The sequence below is a fragment of the Paramormyrops kingsleyae genome, chromosome 1 (assembly GCF_048594095.1).
Source record: "Paramormyrops kingsleyae isolate MSU_618 chromosome 1, PKINGS_0.4, whole genome shotgun sequence".
NCBI lineage: Eukaryota > Metazoa > Chordata > Actinopteri > Osteoglossiformes > Mormyridae > Paramormyrops > Paramormyrops kingsleyae.
This window is the reverse complement of record NC_132797.1, coordinates 1,765,581-1,783,398: the sequence shown is the minus strand read 5'-3', so window position 1 is coordinate 1,783,398 and position 17,818 is coordinate 1,765,581. Positions and strand designations below refer to the sequence as shown.

The 17,818-nt window shown below is 47.5% G+C and overlaps 2 protein-coding genes and 1 long non-coding RNA gene across 8 annotated transcripts in view; 2 read left to right on the top strand and 1 right to left on the bottom strand.

Moving 5' to 3' along the window:
* The window catches only part of pot1 (protection of telomeres 1 homolog), a 54,591-nt gene extending 51,350 nt beyond the window's left edge, over positions 1–3,241 (top strand). For 3 of the 4 annotated variants that reach the window (XM_072712923.1, XM_072712896.1, XM_072712877.1), the window contains 8 exons: positions 73–158; positions 417–594; positions 923–1,107; positions 1,189–1,321; positions 1,744–1,826; positions 2,221–2,315; positions 2,556–2,661; positions 3,011–3,241. In XM_072712923.1, the coding sequence (XP_072569024.1) occupies positions 73–158; positions 417–594; positions 923–1,107; positions 1,189–1,321; positions 1,744–1,826; positions 2,221–2,315; positions 2,556–2,661; positions 3,011–3,120 (976 nt within the window). In that variant the 3' untranslated portion in view covers positions 3,121–3,241. Of the gene's footprint in view, positions 1–72; positions 159–416; positions 595–922; positions 1,108–1,188; positions 1,322–1,743; positions 1,827–2,220; positions 2,316–2,542; positions 2,662–3,010 lie in introns of all 4 variants that reach the window. The other variant, XM_072712912.1, reaches the window with a different exon arrangement.
* Positions 1,271–6,552, bottom strand: LOC140591687 (uncharacterized). The gene is made up of 4 exons (XR_011991967.1): positions 6,424–6,552; positions 5,091–5,171; positions 1,716–3,197; positions 1,271–1,389 (listed from the first exon to the last, which is right to left on the bottom strand). It is a non-coding gene; the product is annotated as an uncharacterized lncRNA (long non-coding RNA).
* On the top strand, positions 6,034–14,692 carry LOC111833637 (prosaposin receptor GPR37-like). 3 transcript variants are annotated; one of them, XM_023792133.2, is made up of 2 exons: positions 6,034–6,665; positions 12,990–14,692. In XM_023792133.2, the coding sequence occupies exons 1-2, from the start codon at positions 6,600–6,602 to the stop codon at positions 13,824–13,826; spliced, it is 903 nt and encodes a 300-aa protein (XP_023647901.1). In that variant the 5' UTR covers positions 6,034–6,599; the 3' UTR covers positions 13,827–14,692. The 3 variants fall into 3 exon arrangements, with proteins under 3 accessions (XP_023647901.1, XP_023647900.1, XP_023647899.1); XM_023792132.2 differs by having other exon boundaries at positions 6,041–7,673; XM_023792131.2 differs by having other exon boundaries at positions 6,047–7,937.
* Positions 14,693–17,818: the final 3,126 nt, after the last annotated feature.

The window sequence follows — 17,818 nt, the reverse complement described above, 5'->3', positions numbered from 1 at the left end:
CTTTGCCACTCGCAGATCCCCTCTCTCTGTCTCTCTCACACTCTTTTTTTCCTCTTCATGTCGTCTTTTTAGTGCTCTGGAGTCGCTCTCCGCCTCGTCGTATGACATTGCGGACGCCTCCCTTTTGGATGTGTGGGCTACGCCCCCGGAGTCTTTGGGTACGTGAGAATGTTCTGGGAGCTAAACTGCACAGAACAATAATCTAGAAAATTGACTGGAATCGTGTCCCCACACTGCTACACCTCTACAGCATGAGATGGCAAATTTTTAGTATTTTAGTTGTAACCCAAAATAATATAGTTGGTGTTTCACTAAAATAACAGTACTTGTCTCGTTGTTTTAGATGAAGATTCTGACAATGTGATAGGTAAGAAATAATGAGTCTTTAAACTGAATTTCTCACTGCTTTTTAACAGAAGAAACATCCTGTGGTGCAGAACGCACATGTGAGCACGCCTTGGAGCAGGTGCTGCTGTCCTCCGTGAGGAAGTCCACCCCTCCCAGGATGTTTCATGTGAGAGCTCAGCTCAAGACCTTCCAGCCGCAGAGACTCTACCAGTGTCTGAAGCTCCACTGCCCCCAGTGCAGAGCCCTGTGAGTTGAGCACACTGCATCACTGACACTGCTCATAGTGCAAAGCCCTGTGAGTTGAGCACACTGCATCACTGACACTGCTCATAGTGCAAAGCCCTGTGAGTTGAGCACACTGCATCACTGACACTGCTCATAGTGCAAAGCCCTACACATTGTAACCCACAGTGGATTGCAGAGGCATGTATGGTCAAATACCCCATACTGTCCTCACTGTGGTCCAATCAGTGACTGGAGCAGAACTCACTGCTTGACTGGTGTGTAAGACAGTGGGGATGTAGGAATAGGCTATCGGCACTGAACGTCCTGCCTGTGCCGCCGTGCCGCCCAGACAGGACATCCCAGACGAGGAGGCCATAGCCGACGTCCTCCGCAGGGCTGTCGGCACCACCGCCTTCAGCAGCGAGCCGTGGCTCTTAACCGGTTTCCTGGAGTCGACAGAGCCGGGCCGCGACATGGCTGTGCACCTCCCCAGCAGCTCCCACAACGACCAGACCAGCTTCATCTTCCTGGAAGGTAAGCTGAGCACCCACAGATATTCCTCACTGGCACGCCTCTGCGGCTAGGACGGGTAACCGGAACGTTCCGCTACTGCAGGAGCGGCGCTGGAGGAGGTGTGTCAGATTTCAGAGAGCAGGGCCGTCGTCCCCGTGAGGTCGCATGATGGCAAGATGGCCTTCCTGGACTTCTCAGTACCTGTCGTCTTCCGCGGTTCGGCGCGGCATTATGGGTTTGTACTGAACTCCTGACTACCCACAATCCCATCCTTCATGAGCCAATACTGTGGTGTGGCTAAACCTGTGCCAGAACACAGGCAGGGATCAAATCAAATCAAAATCATTCATTGCATTTAAAAGAACAGAGGTGCAGCATAAAATCAAACAGGTGTAAGACAAGCAGGAAATATAACAGAAACACTAAACAAGACAAATGGAGTTTGGAGAAGAGCTGGATGGATGCCAGCCCATTTCAAGACACACACACGCAGGGCTGGTATCATGCAATACTAATCTGGATTTACACAGAGCTGTTACAGGTGCATTTAATAATCACATCATATTTACATTCTCTGTGAAGGATATTGCATTTCATTCATATTAATCATTAGCTCACTCCATGCTCACTTGAGCTTAAGTTGTCGTTCTTTGCCAGGTGCAGAAACTGCTCGCGCTCGGAATGCCGGCAGCCCCTTTCCATGGATGTTCAGGAGTGGGATGAGAACAGGGTGGCTGAGGGTAGGATGACTTCACGTCAGCGCCCTCACACGTCAGCGCCCTCACACGTCAGCGCCCTCACACGTCAGCGCCCTCACACGTCAGCGTCCTCACACCTCACCTTCTCCTCAAACCTCCTCTCTGTAATCCAGTAAAAGATCCACACTTGTTGGAGTCAAAGTTCTTTGTCTTTTCTGCTCACATTTATCACACTGGCATCTTAGACTTGGCCCAGTGCTAATTTTCATTTGGCGCCGGGCTCATTTGATCTTGAAATGAAGTTTCGGAGCTATGAGTGCGATTATCAGTTTTGATGGATCTTGTTGAATTTAAAGTGAATGTGCTCTGACTCCTGGAGCGCCGATCTTTCTCAGTCTCCCTGTGCCCAGCCACCCTCTGCACCTGTCTCCTCCAGCTCTCGGAGTCCAGCTGCTCCAGTACGTGCTGCTGATGAAGCTGGAGTTGGAGGACGGCACAGACTCCCTGCAAGCCCTGCTGTGGCAGGACGCGGTGAGTGAGAGCGGGAGGAGTGGCTGTCGGACACACGGGGCCCGCAGCGTCACTCGCTGTATCAGAAGCTGTCCGTGTCACACAGAAGTGCTGGACAGACACACTGGCCCAGCGCAGAGCAGGGCACCCCGTCAGCTCGCACTACTGACTGTCTTTTGGCTTCCTTCTTATGGAGGTAAAGCTCTATTGTGGAGCTCTGTTAGACTCTCGCTTCATTTTGACTGTAGCCTCCTTCTGCAGGAGACCTTCTTCGGTGTTTCTGCCCACAACGCCGCGACCGACCAGCAGTTGCAGGATAGAATACAAGGCACCATGGACAGACTCTGCCCACCAGAGGGCACTATGGGTAACATTCACTGTCATGGCTACAACCATCCGTGGAGCTTAGGCTTGTGTAAACAGTGAACCGGATTCTAAGTACTGGGGGTCTTTTAATAGCGTTCATTGGCAGGTTATAAATAACCTCTGGGCTGCTGTTTAAGCCAGTGTAGTCTGATTGCTCTGAGAAGTGAGTGACAGGCCAGCAGTCCAATCAGCTACAGCACCTGCATCTCTGCCCATTTAAGCTGTTTGTAGTGTGTGTGCTTCATGCCCGCAGTCATCGGATGTGCCAGTGATCCGTGGAAAGCAGGATTATGGTTAAAGGTTGGTACAGTGTGCTGGGCATGTGACTCGTGCCCCTCCCTCCTCCCCAGCAACACGACCCTGGCTGAACCTGTGTCTGGCGGCCTACTCTGTAGAGGACACGGACCGCAGTACCGTCTGCTACCAGGTGCTGAACACCAAGGCCGTGTGCCCGGATTAACAGGCGGATCTCACTTCCGGAACGTCTCAGAACAGAGTCTTCTCTCGGGGTTCTGTGCTGCTTGGTATTTTCTTGTCCTGGAACAGATATTTATTTTGTTAATAAAACAGAAATTACAGTTTTTCTGTTAACGGTGTCATTGCTGTGGAGTGAATTCTCTGTCAGTGTTGAAGTGCGCTTATAAAACTTCCTGCTCCCATGTTAATGGACATCACTGGTATACATGCACAGTTCTTGCAGTTCCAGTATTCCTGCTGGCTGGAGCTGTGCTCCAGTGAGGTGTCTCTGTAGTGCTTCAGTCCACACTTTGAGAGACACCCCAGAGAGCATGAACCAGAAATCAGTTCAGTTTCTTCACTGGCACTTTTCCTGCATTGTACTGCCTTTAAGACAGACAATCTGGGCGGGATTGATTTTTCTGATGGGCTCATCGCCAGGTAATGTAGCAGAAGGACCTGTCTGCTATCTACTGCTTAATAGAAAAATATTGCCAGGATTTATAGTGACTCCTGCACTGCACTAGTGTGCCACCTACTGGTGGCTCTTGGGTTTCCGCTAAACGTGAACGATCACTGCCACTTTTTAAGAAGCAGTTTGGCATAGTATGATGAACAGTGGTTTCTAACGTTACCTCAAAATTTTTACCTGAACATCTTTAAACTTTACATATATATTATTATAACCATACTGTCTAAGAAAGCGAATCTTACACATCTATGCAGTTCAAGGCGGCGCTGCGGTGCTGGCTGTCTCGGCCCTAAGCGGGTCCGGTGCTGGCCTCACCCCTTTTAGCACTTTCAGCTTCCTGGGCATCTTCACAGATTCTTAGTACGCTGTGGTAATCATTTTGCCCGCTTCACGCGGATCCCGCTTTTCTGCTGTTTTTTTTTTTTTTTTAAACCAGTTTCACCGCACCAGTGTATCGATGATGTTTATTGACACGTTTTATAGTGCAAAGCCCTGCATATTGCAAATGCAAATACAGGTTCATCAGAGCCCATCAGCTTCGATCAGAGCCGATTGCTGCTTTTGCCTGGCGCCTGTCATCCGGCGCCCCGGCGACGCAGCGAGCCCTGGCCCGAGCTCCGGTGGGACGAGGCGGGCTGCGCAGCGCTGGAAGCTCGACTGACAACCGGGACTCCCGCAGAGTCTCAGCCAGCCCGTACTGCTGCCTGCTAAGTGACTTACTGTTTCGGTAGGAAACACGACACATAGTGCTGGAACATAAGGATGTAACCCGACTCTGCCTTTGAGTTCGAGTATCTTAACACTTATTTATCTAAGATGTACAGGATGCCTAGTGACAAACATTACGATAAAAAATTGTGGCAGAACTTACAATTCTTTTTGGTCCATGTATTAAACATTACATAAGTGGGTTTCATTACTTCCTAATCTCTCCACTCATCCGTTTGCCTCCTGATTCCCGTTTAGCGTTTTGATGGAGCCGGGGGACATTTTGGGAGCAGAACCATTTGACTGTTAGTTTGCGAAGGGGGGGGGGGGTATATGGCCTTTTCATTTTCACGGGGAAGAAGGAAGTAGGGGCGTTACGGGATAATATGAATATGAACACTGACTTCCAGTTTTAGCAGACATGCGTTTATTTGGGGCAGATATGATAGGGTGACCAGATAATCCATGTCAGGGAGGACACTCTGAGCTAGGACAGGATTTGTAAACTACCATTTCAATTAAAAGGACCTGGATTTCACTTGAGCACCGAGTTCTTACTGTGTGCTAATTGGTCAGTCTCCTATAATTATGCATGTGTCACTAGAAGAAGAGCTGAACTAATTAGCCGAACACAGGAGCCTTTCAGTTTGAAATTAGTTTGTAAAACCCGAAGTAGCTCAAAGTGTCCTCCCTGACATGGATTATCTGGTCACCCTAAGATATGAAGGTAGTTCTGGGTGAGGATCCCCGTCAAAAGAGAAAGTCATAGAAAGGACAGCGGGACCGGGACGTACCAGCGGGACAGGGACGGCGGGGCGAATGCATGCAGAAGGAGCGGCTGCCTCGCACTACTGCCAGCACCCAGTACGACAGTGCTGCACAAAAGGAAGAGACATTCCGAATTATATTCAGGTTCAGCTTGCCTGAAATACATTTATTTATTCACCATATTTTCAAAAGATTATTTCACTTCTGTTTTTCAGGGGAGACAGATTGAGTTTTGTAGTAAGATGAAGCCAAACGTTATACAGATGTTACATCCCATAGTTTTTCTCATTTTCACCACAAGGTGACGCCCGTGACCTACAGCAGCTCGGCAGAACTCGAACCAACACTAAATGTGCGAAAGTAAATACAGGACGGTGATCTACACGTAAAGTGCATTCGCACGCTGCTCTGCATTTGTGCATTTTAAGGAATCCCCCTCATCCCACCTTACTCCCAAAGCTGGTTCTCTGCCAATAATAGACGGCCTTGAGGAGAATATTTGGCACTTTCGTAATACCAGATGCATAATGTACAATTGGCAGCGGTCCCAGGAACCCTGTCACTAACTTTCGGAATGAAAAGCGACTGGAAAATATACTTGTTTTTTGTCTAAAACTACTGTATACATACTCTAATCTTAACTTTTCCTCAGCCTATTATTTACAGTATCTAGATTTATATGGTACCTTCATTTGAGGACTCAGTTTAATTGGGGATAAGATATATTATTATATATAAGATATATCGTATATTAGTTTTAGGCTATATTGTTTACCAGTTGTACCTTCATCCGGTGAGATCAGTTTATTATCAGTTACATCGTTCAACCGAAACCTCTGAATTTTAAATTAAAATGATCTGATTTCATTTTAATGATATACTGTTTGTCACCGTATATGAGCGGCTAAAACATGCCCGATCGTGCCCATCCAATTAAACTTGTTTTTAGGTTTGTCAAAGCCATCAACTGTGGTCGGACGCGTCCTTTTCAAAAACGAAAGATAAAGTGTTGGAACTGCAGCCTCGTTGCGAAACCTGTTCATAAATGCCGTGTGATTACATACCTTTTATCAGATAGTATTTTTTTATTAAATGCAGCATAACAGATTGATACTCGTGTTTGAAAAAGGTATTTGAAAGCGTTTTCTCGCTGCGTAGAAGTAAACACAGCTGGAATAATAGCAATTATAATTTACTGTTCAGTTTTGCATAGGCTAATAAATTTAAGTCTGTAAGTTTGCCTAAAATTCCAAACACATGGATCAGTTTGCGTTACTTTGTGTGACTGCATGCTTATATATCCGCGTTTTCTGCGCGCACAGTGGGTGTTCTGCTCAGCGAGGGCTCCCGCTGACGGACCTGCCGTGACAGATCCGGGTAGCCGCCGGGAGAGCTCCTTCTCCTCTCTGTCATCCGGGTCGTGTGCGGGGTTCCATCGCAGGTCCTCGCCATCTCTCCAGGTTCGGGACCCCAGGGACGGGAAAGAGGCTCACTGGTTGAAAGATTGAAAGTTACCCCTTCGTCTCCCAAGGACCATGAAATGTGTTTTTCCGGCAACAAGCTCCTCCCGTCCACTCTGGAGCTACGAAGCCATCTGCGAGGTAACTCCGTGCGGTAAGAAATGCTAACATCCAAATCAAAGTGGATGCAAACTAAAGGGACGCGGTAGGAAACTACCCGAATCCATTTCATACAGATAAAGGGAATTATTCAAACACGGGCGACGTATTGCGGATATCTTGCAGTGCTGATGACTTGCCTGAGCAGCGCTTCTTTACTGTGAATATACTCTTATTCGTATCTGACATCTCTCATGTGGTCGCATTGTGAAAATAATCAACAAAACCCTTGCGCTGTTGATTTTAGACTTGCGATACGATTTTTACACGATGCAGGTGATATACATTCACATCACTTTCTTTCTCATGTGGAGTGTCTGTGTCTTAAGCCATGGAAATAATAGTGGATTAAGGAACAGTATCCCTCCGATAAAATACGACCCGAGTGTCCGAGACGAAGGTTCGCACCAAGTCGTTTCCCGAAGTAAATGGAATCGGCGGGGTTGCGCCGGCGGCCGGACGGGGCGTGTGGAGGGACAGGCTACAGGTGCGTCCTGGGGAGCCGGCGCCCCTTTGGACCATAACATCACCGCGACCGGCTTCAAAAGTCAGAGGATGACAACTGCGAAAAAGGGGCGATCGGAGCACAGACGTCTGCTGAAACCGACCGAAAACGAAAGTGCGCATTCAGGAGAAAGGATGGAAAAGTTTCACTCTGCCATGCCCGCTATTACGGAAACGCCAGGTGGCGATTATACTGCTCCAAAGCCCCTGTGGATGAGCAAGATACGAGCGGATGTGAAACATCACAGGCGAAGGAGAGGAGCAACAGATAGACGGAAGAAAAGTGGGCAGAAAAAGCAGCCGAAAAGCCCACAGCCAGAGACACTGCTGCCGAGACCTTTGGCCCTAAACCTGACCACTGACATCCCGTTCGATATGACCAGAAATCCGGACATTTTCCCAGATGACGATTTTTTTGATGCGACCCCATTGATTCCTCTACTTACGCGGGGGAGTACAAGCAGGTTAAGAAATCCCTTTTATCCCGTAAGCAGCGAATCGTATGGAGCATATGCCATTTTATGCGTATCTGCAATTATTTTCATTGTTGGGATATTGGGCAACATTGCAATTACGTGCATTGTGTGTCAAAATTTCTACATGAGAAGCATCTCCAACTCCCTTTTAGCCAATCTTGCTTTGTGGGATTTCATGGTCACCTTCTTCTGCTTGCCGCTCGTTATATTCCACGAACTGACGAAGACCTGGCTCATTGGGGAGTTCTCCTGCAAAATCGTACCCTATATCGAGGTATTGAAATGTGTTTTAATGTATATAAAGAATCCATGCGTTAATGCAACATAGGACATTATCTTAAAATGGTATCTCAAGTGTAAAATTACATAAACGTTTGTCTGGTGCAACCTGGAATGTATAGTATTTACGTAAAATAAGTTTCTAAAAGTTCATTTGAAAACAATGAAAATAACACCAGCTACAACTATTTCACAGATGTGCTTGTTGTGAAGGAGCAGTGGACAGTGCTGAATTAGTGAGGGTGGGGTCCGTAAAGAAAAGAGGATCCTGACGCAGAGTGATGGCCGTGCTGGGGGGTCCTGGGGGGTCCGAATGCACTGTGTCGCAGTCTGAGCTGCTATGTACCTAGAGAAGGAGCTGGATCCGATGGGGCTGATGCAGCTTGACAAGTAAGCTGTTGTAGGTAGCAATGCGATGGTCATGGGTTTGAATCCCAGGGAGTATATGAAATTTGCTTTGTGTTGCTTTTGATAAAAGTGTCCAATAGTTATTCACCTAATCTATTCATCTAAGATGAATGCTATCACCGTGACTGGTTTCTGCTATTTCAGTGCTGAGGAAGGCTTCGATTGACAGTTGATTTTGAGTTTTGTTATGACCCCGAGAAGGTCCTCACACAGATGAAATATCATCAGATATCCTGACAGTAGCAGGAGGGCTCTGTGTTCTCCTGGCCAGTTCGTCTGCTGCTCTGCTAACTGGCTGCTGTGTGTGTGTGTGTGTGTGTGTGTGTGTGTGTGTGTGTGTGTGACCACGCCTCGCAGCACCATAGATAATGGGCAAACCAAAAGTTCGTAGGCCTAATCCGTATAAATTCGGCGTATCCTTATGCTTAGTAAACGTGTCAGTCTTTAAGCTGCAAAACGTACCACCACGCCGTCTTTTTACCTTGTTTGACCACAATATCTCTTCTTTTAACAGATGTCATGGCCGCTGAATTGTCCCTTTTTTCAGCGCCACTTCAGTGCTTATCGCTTCCATGATAGTAGAAATAGTAGCTTGTGGCTCCGCTAACTGAATCTAGCAAACATAAGGATATGCTGAATTTATAAAGGTCCTGAAAAGCCGGCATCCAGCCTGTTATCTAAAGCTTTGCCCTTGGCTGTTCTTTTGGGGTGGCGACCTCCAGCCCAACCCTCATTCAACAGTAGACTCATAACTTGACGTATGTAACAAAGGCCTTCTCTTACAAACTAAGCACATCTGTATCTCAGTAGTACCATAACGCTGCGTATGACTAAAGAGCGGCAAAGCCACATGTTTATCTGTGCTTTAATAGCGATAATATGACACAGGCTTTGGTTTCACCTCTTAGGCCCTGGTCTGTCACTGCCACGACCCAACATCCTGCCTTGTTTATCTGTGCCTCTCAAAATGGTGTTTCTTGTTATCGCTTCTCATGGCCATTTTGTCAAACCCCCCCCCCGCCCCCCGCCCTCGCCCAGATGAAGCCCCTCTTCCTTCCTCCTATCCTAGTCTCACACGGATTGTTCTTTGTCCTGCCCAGAGCCGATCTTTCACTCGGCCCAGGTGCAGCTGTATCTCCACGCTACTTGCATTTAATAAAATAATCCAACCACCAATATGCAGGTCATCCAATATACTCTGGATTGTGATTTGTAGTCAGTTGCCTGCAAGACAAATTAAAGCAATTTTTTTTTGCCAGGCTATGATAGAGGGAATGTGAGTTCTGGCCTAGTGAGCTGTGCCAAAAGGGGTTCGGATAGTGAGCCATAGTCAGATGTGTATACAGGGGCGGGGCCAGGAGGTCACTGGCTCCAGCTAAAAGCTGATTGGCCCCCAGAGTGCCCCTTCCTCTGTCACTCATTAATTCAAAACGTAATGATAAGGCTGCCCCCTCTGTATGAATCATGCCTCCTCTTATGCTGACCACCTTAAAAAATCCTAGAATTGCCCCTGGCTGTAGTGACTGGTGTGTGCTGAATGCAGCGAGGGGAAGAGGCCAAGCTTGGAAAACGCTGCCACCTCGCCCAGCCGTGGTGGCATCACTCGAACCTCAGCTTGGGAGACAAGGGCACGGGGACATCAGCGCCCATGCAGTAGACACCCCTCCCCAGACCTTGGCTTTGTGTTGCTGATGGAATTTGGCTATTGGGGAAAAATATCTGGAGACCCCCTGTTCCAGACAAACACCTTGTCTGTACACTGCACCTCCAGACGAACACCTCGTCTGTACACTGCACCTCCAGATGAACACCTCGTCTGTACACTGCACCTCCAGACGAACACCTCGTCTGTACACTGCACCTCCAGACGAACACCTCGTCTGTACACTGCACCTCCAGACGAACATCTCGTCTGTACACTGCACCTCCAGACGAACAGCTCGTCTGTACACTGCACCTCCAGATGAACACCTCGTCTGTACACTGCACCTCCAGACGAACACCTCGTCTGTACACTGCACCTCCAGATGAACAGCTCGTCTGTTCACTGCACCAACACTGCAGTGGTTTCTCTGCTTAATTCCGTTTCCTCAGGGCAAGACCTCATTAGCTCATGTTTGCAAAGTATTACAATAAATTGCCTTTGGCTCCTCCACAGGAGGTTTTCTAATAATCCATGTAAGTTTATTTCCCAGACTCTCGCCTGTGCCGTGTGAGGGCCGCAGGTGGACGGCTTCTATATAAGGAGGCTTTCTTCTGGTTCCTCTGGAAACACACTGCCTGGTGCTGGGTGCAGTTTGTGTGTCTTTATCAGGTTGCCTGTAGGTAGTGCAGTGTCAGAAATGCAGCCTCGAAGCCACATTCTCTGACGGGTTTAGCTGTCTTTCCTGTGGTTCCTTGATTGATTGCCATTGGGCATGTTTGATGGCACACAGTAATACCTCCAACTATCTTCTTCCCCAGATAAAGAACTTTGGATGAAACTGGTGCATTTGCCCTCAGATGTGAGCTTTGCTCAACGTCTATAGCTGCTGAATCACAGACCTTGTGAATTCCCCAGTGCTAGCCTCTTCATACCACGGTCCATTATCGTACAGTCAGCCAGCCGTAATAAGTTTGCAAAGTGCCTGTGATTTAGATGTAATTTCTATCATCAAAAGGTGTATTTCTGCTACCACACGGAGGGTGTATATAAAACACTCTTGTGCTTTTTTGACAAGCAAGCTTCTTAGACATCATTCACTTTATCCCACAAGGCCATGCAAGGCCATGCAAGGTGAGCAGGTTGGCTGTTGGTCTTGATTCCACAATATTAACTGGCATGGAGTGGATCTGGACCCAAACTCTCCAAAGTCTGCGCTCCAGTATTCTTGCAGTATTTACATTGCATTGTTAATAATTATTTGTGGTTTTAAATCATTAGAATATCTAGAATGCATTGTGTATCGCAGGAGGTCTGTATGGAGAACCTGTGAAGACCTGTATCGCAGGAGGTCTGTATGGAGAACCTGTGAAGACCTGTAACCTACTTTGTGCATCATCTGTGGAGCTTCCTAGGCAGTACTGGGTGTTATCCAGATGTTTCTGCTCTGGAAGAGAGCAGTCCCCTCTCAGTCACAAGACTGGACAGGCTGACATTCCTGGTGCTGGGGGGCAGGGGGGGTCAGTGAGACAGTTACCCTGGGCGGGGGCAGTGATCTCAGCATCATTAGCAACACCAAACTTTAGGGATCAGGGATGTTTTGAATTATTTATTGCAGAATTATGTGCATATTAAAATGTAACTTATTAATAGTGGGGGACAAATGGAGATCCAGCATGGATGCTATGGAGCCCCCACCCTCCATTAAAGTCTCATTAATGAAGACTCTCGTCGCTCAGCTAGGCAGCGCTTAAGTAAAAACTGAATGGGGGGGGGGGTGTCACACCACACATTACAGAAATGCTTCTTTCCTGCGATGCCAAGGAATGTATTTAACAGCTGGCTTTCAGGTACACGCTGCCGATCCGTCCACTTTGCATCTCCCCACTGCAGGCGTATGATCAGTCCCCACGTCTGATATCACGGGCAGCCATTTTGTTGCAAGCTGTTTGCACTCAGACTGGGATTCACGGGACGTGTCTGTATTTGGTCCGGATCCAGGATTCCGGTTCACATCTGTTACCATTTACTGCTGTGTTGACCTCATCTTCATTGAGGCAATAAAATACTCAGCATGTTTGCATGTATTGTTGCAAGTCTTGGATTGACAGTAGCTTCATTCAGAGGTGTTTGCAGCAAAGCCATGTAACTTTACAGGGCTGTAGGGCATTTATTAATATGAAATATCTCCTGCCAGTGCAATCTCTAAGACACCTTTAGAAAAAATGGAATACAATATATTAGTTCCCTAAGACACACTTTGCTTTTTTTTTTTAGTTACCGGTGTTTGAGAAGTTGAAATCCTCACCTATTATCACCCTTAAAATCTTTGAGAGGGTAGTAATGTCTTTGTCATGTATTTACATTCTATTATTGTGTAGTCTTGGTATTTGGTATTTCTGCTGCAGTGTGTGATCAGTTCTCTTGTGGTCTGTGTCAGTCTATGTCTGCCCGCTCTCAGATTGTCAGCATGTACCTTGTGTTCCTGAGTGACCTGAAATCTTAAACTTGTTAGAACATGTTATCTCCATTCATCAGCTACTTGTATGTAGCACTTCTTAAATCATGTCTGCACAAAAACTACTCCTGTAACTAATTAAACCGTCTGGTTTTCCCAGTTGCACTGGTTGGTGGCCCCCAGACACAAGCACGTTTCTGAAAATGTTACAGAAATTAACGCACCAGAAATGCCTTTATTCTTTTGACATGGAATTCTAAGAAGCCTTTAAACCTGCAGCTTTGCATAATTGCTTCTGAAATTCCTGGGTCAGGACACAAATATCATGTGAAATGGGCACATTCAGTACCAGACTGTAAACGTTCTTTTTACATTTCAACCCATTTATGAATGAGTGCATTTGCATATTGTTGGATAACGTAGATCCAGCAGGTCATAGATCTGCCGCCAGTTTTCTGACTAGTTTATCTCTCAGTGCTTTCTGGGTTTTCCTCTACTTGGTCGCTGTGCCTTAGGGTCGTGCTCTCACCCGCTTGCAGGTGGCCTCCCTGGGTGTGACCACCTTCACACTCTGCGCGCTCTGCATCGACCGCTACCGCGCCGCCACCAACGTGCAGATGTACTATGAGATGATGGAGAACTGCGCCTCCACCTCGGCCAAGCTGGCCGTGATCTGGGTCGGGGCGCTGCTGCTGGCGCTGCCCGAGCTGCTGCTGCGCCAGCTAGAGCGGGAGGAGGAGGTTGGCGAGCCGGCGGCCCCACCGGCCCCACCGGCGGCCGAGCGCTGCGTGGCTCGCATCTCCACCGAGCTGCCGGACGCCGTCTACGTGCTGGGCCTCACCTACGAGGGGGCGCGCCTCTGGTGGTACTTCGGCTGCTACTTCTGCTTGCCCACCCTCTTCACCATCGTCTGCTCCTTGGCCACGGCGCGCAAGATCCAGCGCGCAGAGCGGGCGTGTGTGCGCGGGACCAAGAAGCAGATCCGTCTGGAGAGCCAGATGAACTGCACGGTGGTGGCGCTGGCCATCCTCTACGGCCTGTGCATCGTGCCGGAGAACATCTGCAACATCGTGTCGGCCTACATGGCGGCGGGCGTGCCCCGGCGCTCCATGGAGGTGCTGCAGCTGCTCGGCCAGCTGCTGCTCTTCTGCAAGTCGGCGGCGACGCCGGCGCTGCTGCTGCTCCTGTGCCGGCCGTTCGGGCGCGCCTTCCTCGACTGCTGCTGCTGCTGCTGCGCCGAGTGCGGCCGCGCCCGCTCCTCGACCGCCGCCAGCGACGATGGCGAGCGGGAGTGCACCGCCGAGCTGGAGCTGTCGCCGTTCAGCACCATCCGGCGCGAGGCGTCCAGCTACGCCCCCGTGGGCACACGCTGCTGAGGCTGGCAGCCGCTCGCGCCGCACGTACCCACTTCACTGTAGGACTGTTCATCTCTCTTTATAGGCAGAAAAAAAACCGAACCCAAATACATATGTTTGTTACCAGAAATCGGCTGCCACTTTTTCTCGTTCCTGCCAGGGTTGATCTGGGGTTAAATTTTAGCCCTAGACTTTGGGGTCCCTCATTTCCCCACAGTAAATTTTGACGAGTAGATGGGGGGCAGTGACAATAAATTTTGCCAACCCCCCCAGGAAATGGTACCCAGGATGCCGATTGGCCCATCTAGCCCTGCTTCCTGCCAATGCCATTTGCTGTGATGATGTGATATTGTACTCACCGTACTGTAATAATTATAGCACACAGTGTATGTATTTTATCGTGGTAATGGATGCCATTTTGTCATCTCGAAAATACAATATTCCATGTGTTTTAACCTACGTTACTTTTCACTGCGGATCAGTTTATCCCCACAGACATTCTAATGATCTTGCTGATTTTGCTCCACTTTGATCTCCTTGTTTAGTTAAAAAGAAAAACATAGAAGTCATTCCATTGAATAGAAAGTAATATATTGAAATGGTCTGTTTGTGCTGTATGGTCTCGTTTGATAAGGACGATTCTCTGAATCCGCTCCTCTGCTTCCCTGCTGTGTGACTGTTTCATTCACTGGGACCTTTGGCTGTATTTAGTAGCGGAGAAGTGTTACGGACACCTTGGTTGTTTCACACAGACGATGGCTCCTTTTAGTCAAGAAATATAACGTTAATAAAGGAAAAAAATGACAAAAATGACTAGAAAAAGCAGCTCATTCATTTCAGTCAAAAAGCTTTTACATCTGACTATTAAAAGATCTGTATTCATGTTATATTATTAATACTGTTAGCTTTTTTTGTTCTGTATCATTAATCTTTTATTCAGACCTTTTCCTGTAATGTAAATCTCACCTTTTTATCAACACATTTTTTCAGTATGCGTTTTTCTATATATAAGGACGTTTTTAGGTTATGCTATTACAGTATGACCTGGCCAATTACCTCAGCTTCATACTGATTATATTCAAAGAAAAACACAAAGAATGGCTAAAACACAGCTGGTCCACTGGGAGATGTGGTCACTGGAGTGAGTGTCAAAACCTTATTTCCAAATGTTGTGCCTGTGTCATGTGGAAGGGGGCAGTATTCTCAGGGTACATCTCCAGAACATCTGCGTGTTTGCGCAACATGAGCACGGATGCGCAGTCTGCACACATCTGCAAGGGCGCTGCTCATGTGGCCGATATGACATCACCAGCACAGACCCGCACACACTGGCCTTTGTTCTAGCCTTATTGCCACAGCAACCAGTGGAATCCACCAGGGAACAGATGAGGATGGTGCCCCAGTCACTGGTGCAGTGGCATGGAAAGCCGTGTATCCGTCTGCGTCTCTCTGTGATACAAAGAGGAGCATTTTCACATGACTGCTCTGGGTACGCTCTTACCAGGCATTGAGTAATTATTCTGCAGCTTGTTATTTTCCAATCTAAGTCCCCACTTCCGCCACCATTTCTGCCTAGTTAGAGACAGAAAGTGTTGAGTAAAGAAATTCTTACTGAGCTTGTGTATGTTGCTGATCAGCTGCGAACGCACCGCTGCACACAGCACAGCCGCCCGGCTTAACGCCAGTGTCCTGTCCTACTGACACATGTACTGTAGTGTTTTGGATTTTGATTTTGCCGCATTTCCTTTGGCTGGTTTCCAGTTTTTGTACTTAAAGAATAGTTTGCCGTATCATGTGTTTGTTTTTCTGTAATAACGCAGCTCGGCCCCCTTTGTTTGTGGCTAATGCTCAGCCACCTAGATTAGCTAATGACCAACACCCCTGTTCCTTTGTCTTGTATGCCCCCCCCCCCTGTAGGAGCTGCCTGGCTCCTACCATGGACAGAGAGATCCTTGCAGGGGTGGGAAGGGGGGGGGGGCAGACCTGTGAGGGAACTACACCCTTGGCAGCAGTGGACACGATCTTCTAAGCTTCTGAACTGCAGGTCTACTCCTCTGTAGCTGGCCAGTGACTGGCAGCCAGTACTGAGAGGTGTCTTTGCTACCTACAGTCCCGACACGTCAGGCAGCCGTCCAGGTACCTCTGCCCCCCCCCCCCCCCCCCCCCCGGCACTAAGGCTTCGGACGCTGCTGCTACCCCCTCCTCTGTTTACAGCACTGCCGCTGGATGCGAATGATCTGCTGAACTTGGTTTACATGAGAGAGACGTGGAGTAGGAGCTGCCCCAGCAGGCAGTGGTATATATTCCCACCCACAGGTCACCTACTGCTCCGCTCATTATCTCCATCATCTTTACCATTCAAGTAGATGTTTCCTCAGATCACTATGGCCCAATGCATCCATGTCTAATGGCTCTGTACGTTATCATTCCGGCTTGCTATCTTACTCAGCAATACTCTGTAGAGTCATTAGTTAAAAAATACAAATCAAGCGTTTAGAATCTGTAGTGCAGGTCCTCAAGAACCAAACATTTTATTACTGCATAATTCTGTTTGCTCATATCCCCTTTTCCACAGTTCTACATAATTAATTGCATGATTTATTCATAGATTTGACCAAGTTAATTGTAATTTAGTAGCTGTGTTGTGCTGTCACAGCCTTTAATTACCCTGTGAAGTGCCGCTGAGTGTGATTTTTCCAGGAAACCGGAGCAGATGCAGCTCAGGTGTGCAGATCCCATCTCCCATGTGCGTCTGCTGAGTGCTAAGCTGGTCAGGTGGCTTTGAAGCTGGAGGACTGACCTGGGGGCAGCAGAGTCACTCTGAGGGAGCAAACCCAAGTACTTCTGCTCTCCAGGGTCTTTACCTTCGTAATTCATGTGCTAAACCTTCCATGTATGACCAAAGGCAGTGGCGTGCACAGACATTTTGGGGGGCAAGTGCTCCAGGGGGAAAAAAGGGCACTTTTTGCATATGTGGAAAACCTTTTCTTTTTATAATAAAAAAAACGCACAGGTTAAATGCAATTTGACTTTTATTTCAAAACATTCTCTAAAAATAGACCAAAATGTATGAGAACGAATAAGACTGACTGTGGTCGTTTTCACAGGCAATTGGGAACTGCCTATTTTTCCTTTAGCAAATTAATGTGTTAATGTTGCCAATATGTTACACCAAAAAAAATTAACATGTCTAACCAGTGCTTCTCAAATCTTTTAACATGCACCCCCAACACCGTACCCTTCAAACTACCAATAACAACGTCACTGTTCTGTCACAATCAGGTCACAACACAGTGCGTAAATGTCTGCGAGCATCGCTGAGTCAGTAACAACCAGTTAGGCTAAAGACTGCATCTTTAGACAGTTGGATGGTGTTCTAACTTTCTCACAGGAGACACCTACTAAAGACAGTCAAAGACATTAATTTCAATCTTACCAAAGTAGGACAGTAGTTGACGTTAGTTATGGAAAGGCTAATCCACAAAAACGGAGAAACGTCCATAATTCTATTATTCATAATCATGTCAAGGTTTTAGGTTTTTCTGCAGTTCCATCTCTAAAAAGTGTGATGTCTTCCCGTCACTGACTTCAGTTTGAAAACTTTGTATTTATTCACAGATTTCCGTGAGATCATCCTAAAATTTGTAACGAAAAATGGGCTCAAAAGAGCCCTCTGCCTAACGGCATGTAGCCTATAGCATAACGTGATATTTTCAATAGTGTATGCAAAAAGGTCGGAATTGATGGAGAGTGGGGTTGCCTAAATGGTTTAGGTTACATTTTAAATGTGTCGTTTTTTTGTTTATCCATATGGATGGATGGAGGGGGCAAGCTGGCAAAGTTTGTCATGTGCAGTTTCTGACAGGCTACTTCACAACAAAACAATTGCAGGTTGGTCTTAGAGGGCAAACAGAATAATTTCACTCGATTCATGGGTTACCTGACTGGTTGGGAAGGGAAAGAGCTGCCGTGTTGTCCGCCGTGGCTCCCAGTCGCTATAGTTAGCCTACTAT

Coding starts and splice junctions, on each gene's coding strand:
- LOC111833637 (XM_023792131.2), top strand. CDS start 6,954: ATGCAGGTGATATACATTCACATCACTTTCTTTCTCATGTGGAGTGTC. Junction 7,938..12,989: donor AAATCGTACCCTATATCGAG/GTATTGAAATGT, acceptor ACCCGCTTGCAG/GTGGCCTCCCTGGGTGTGAC.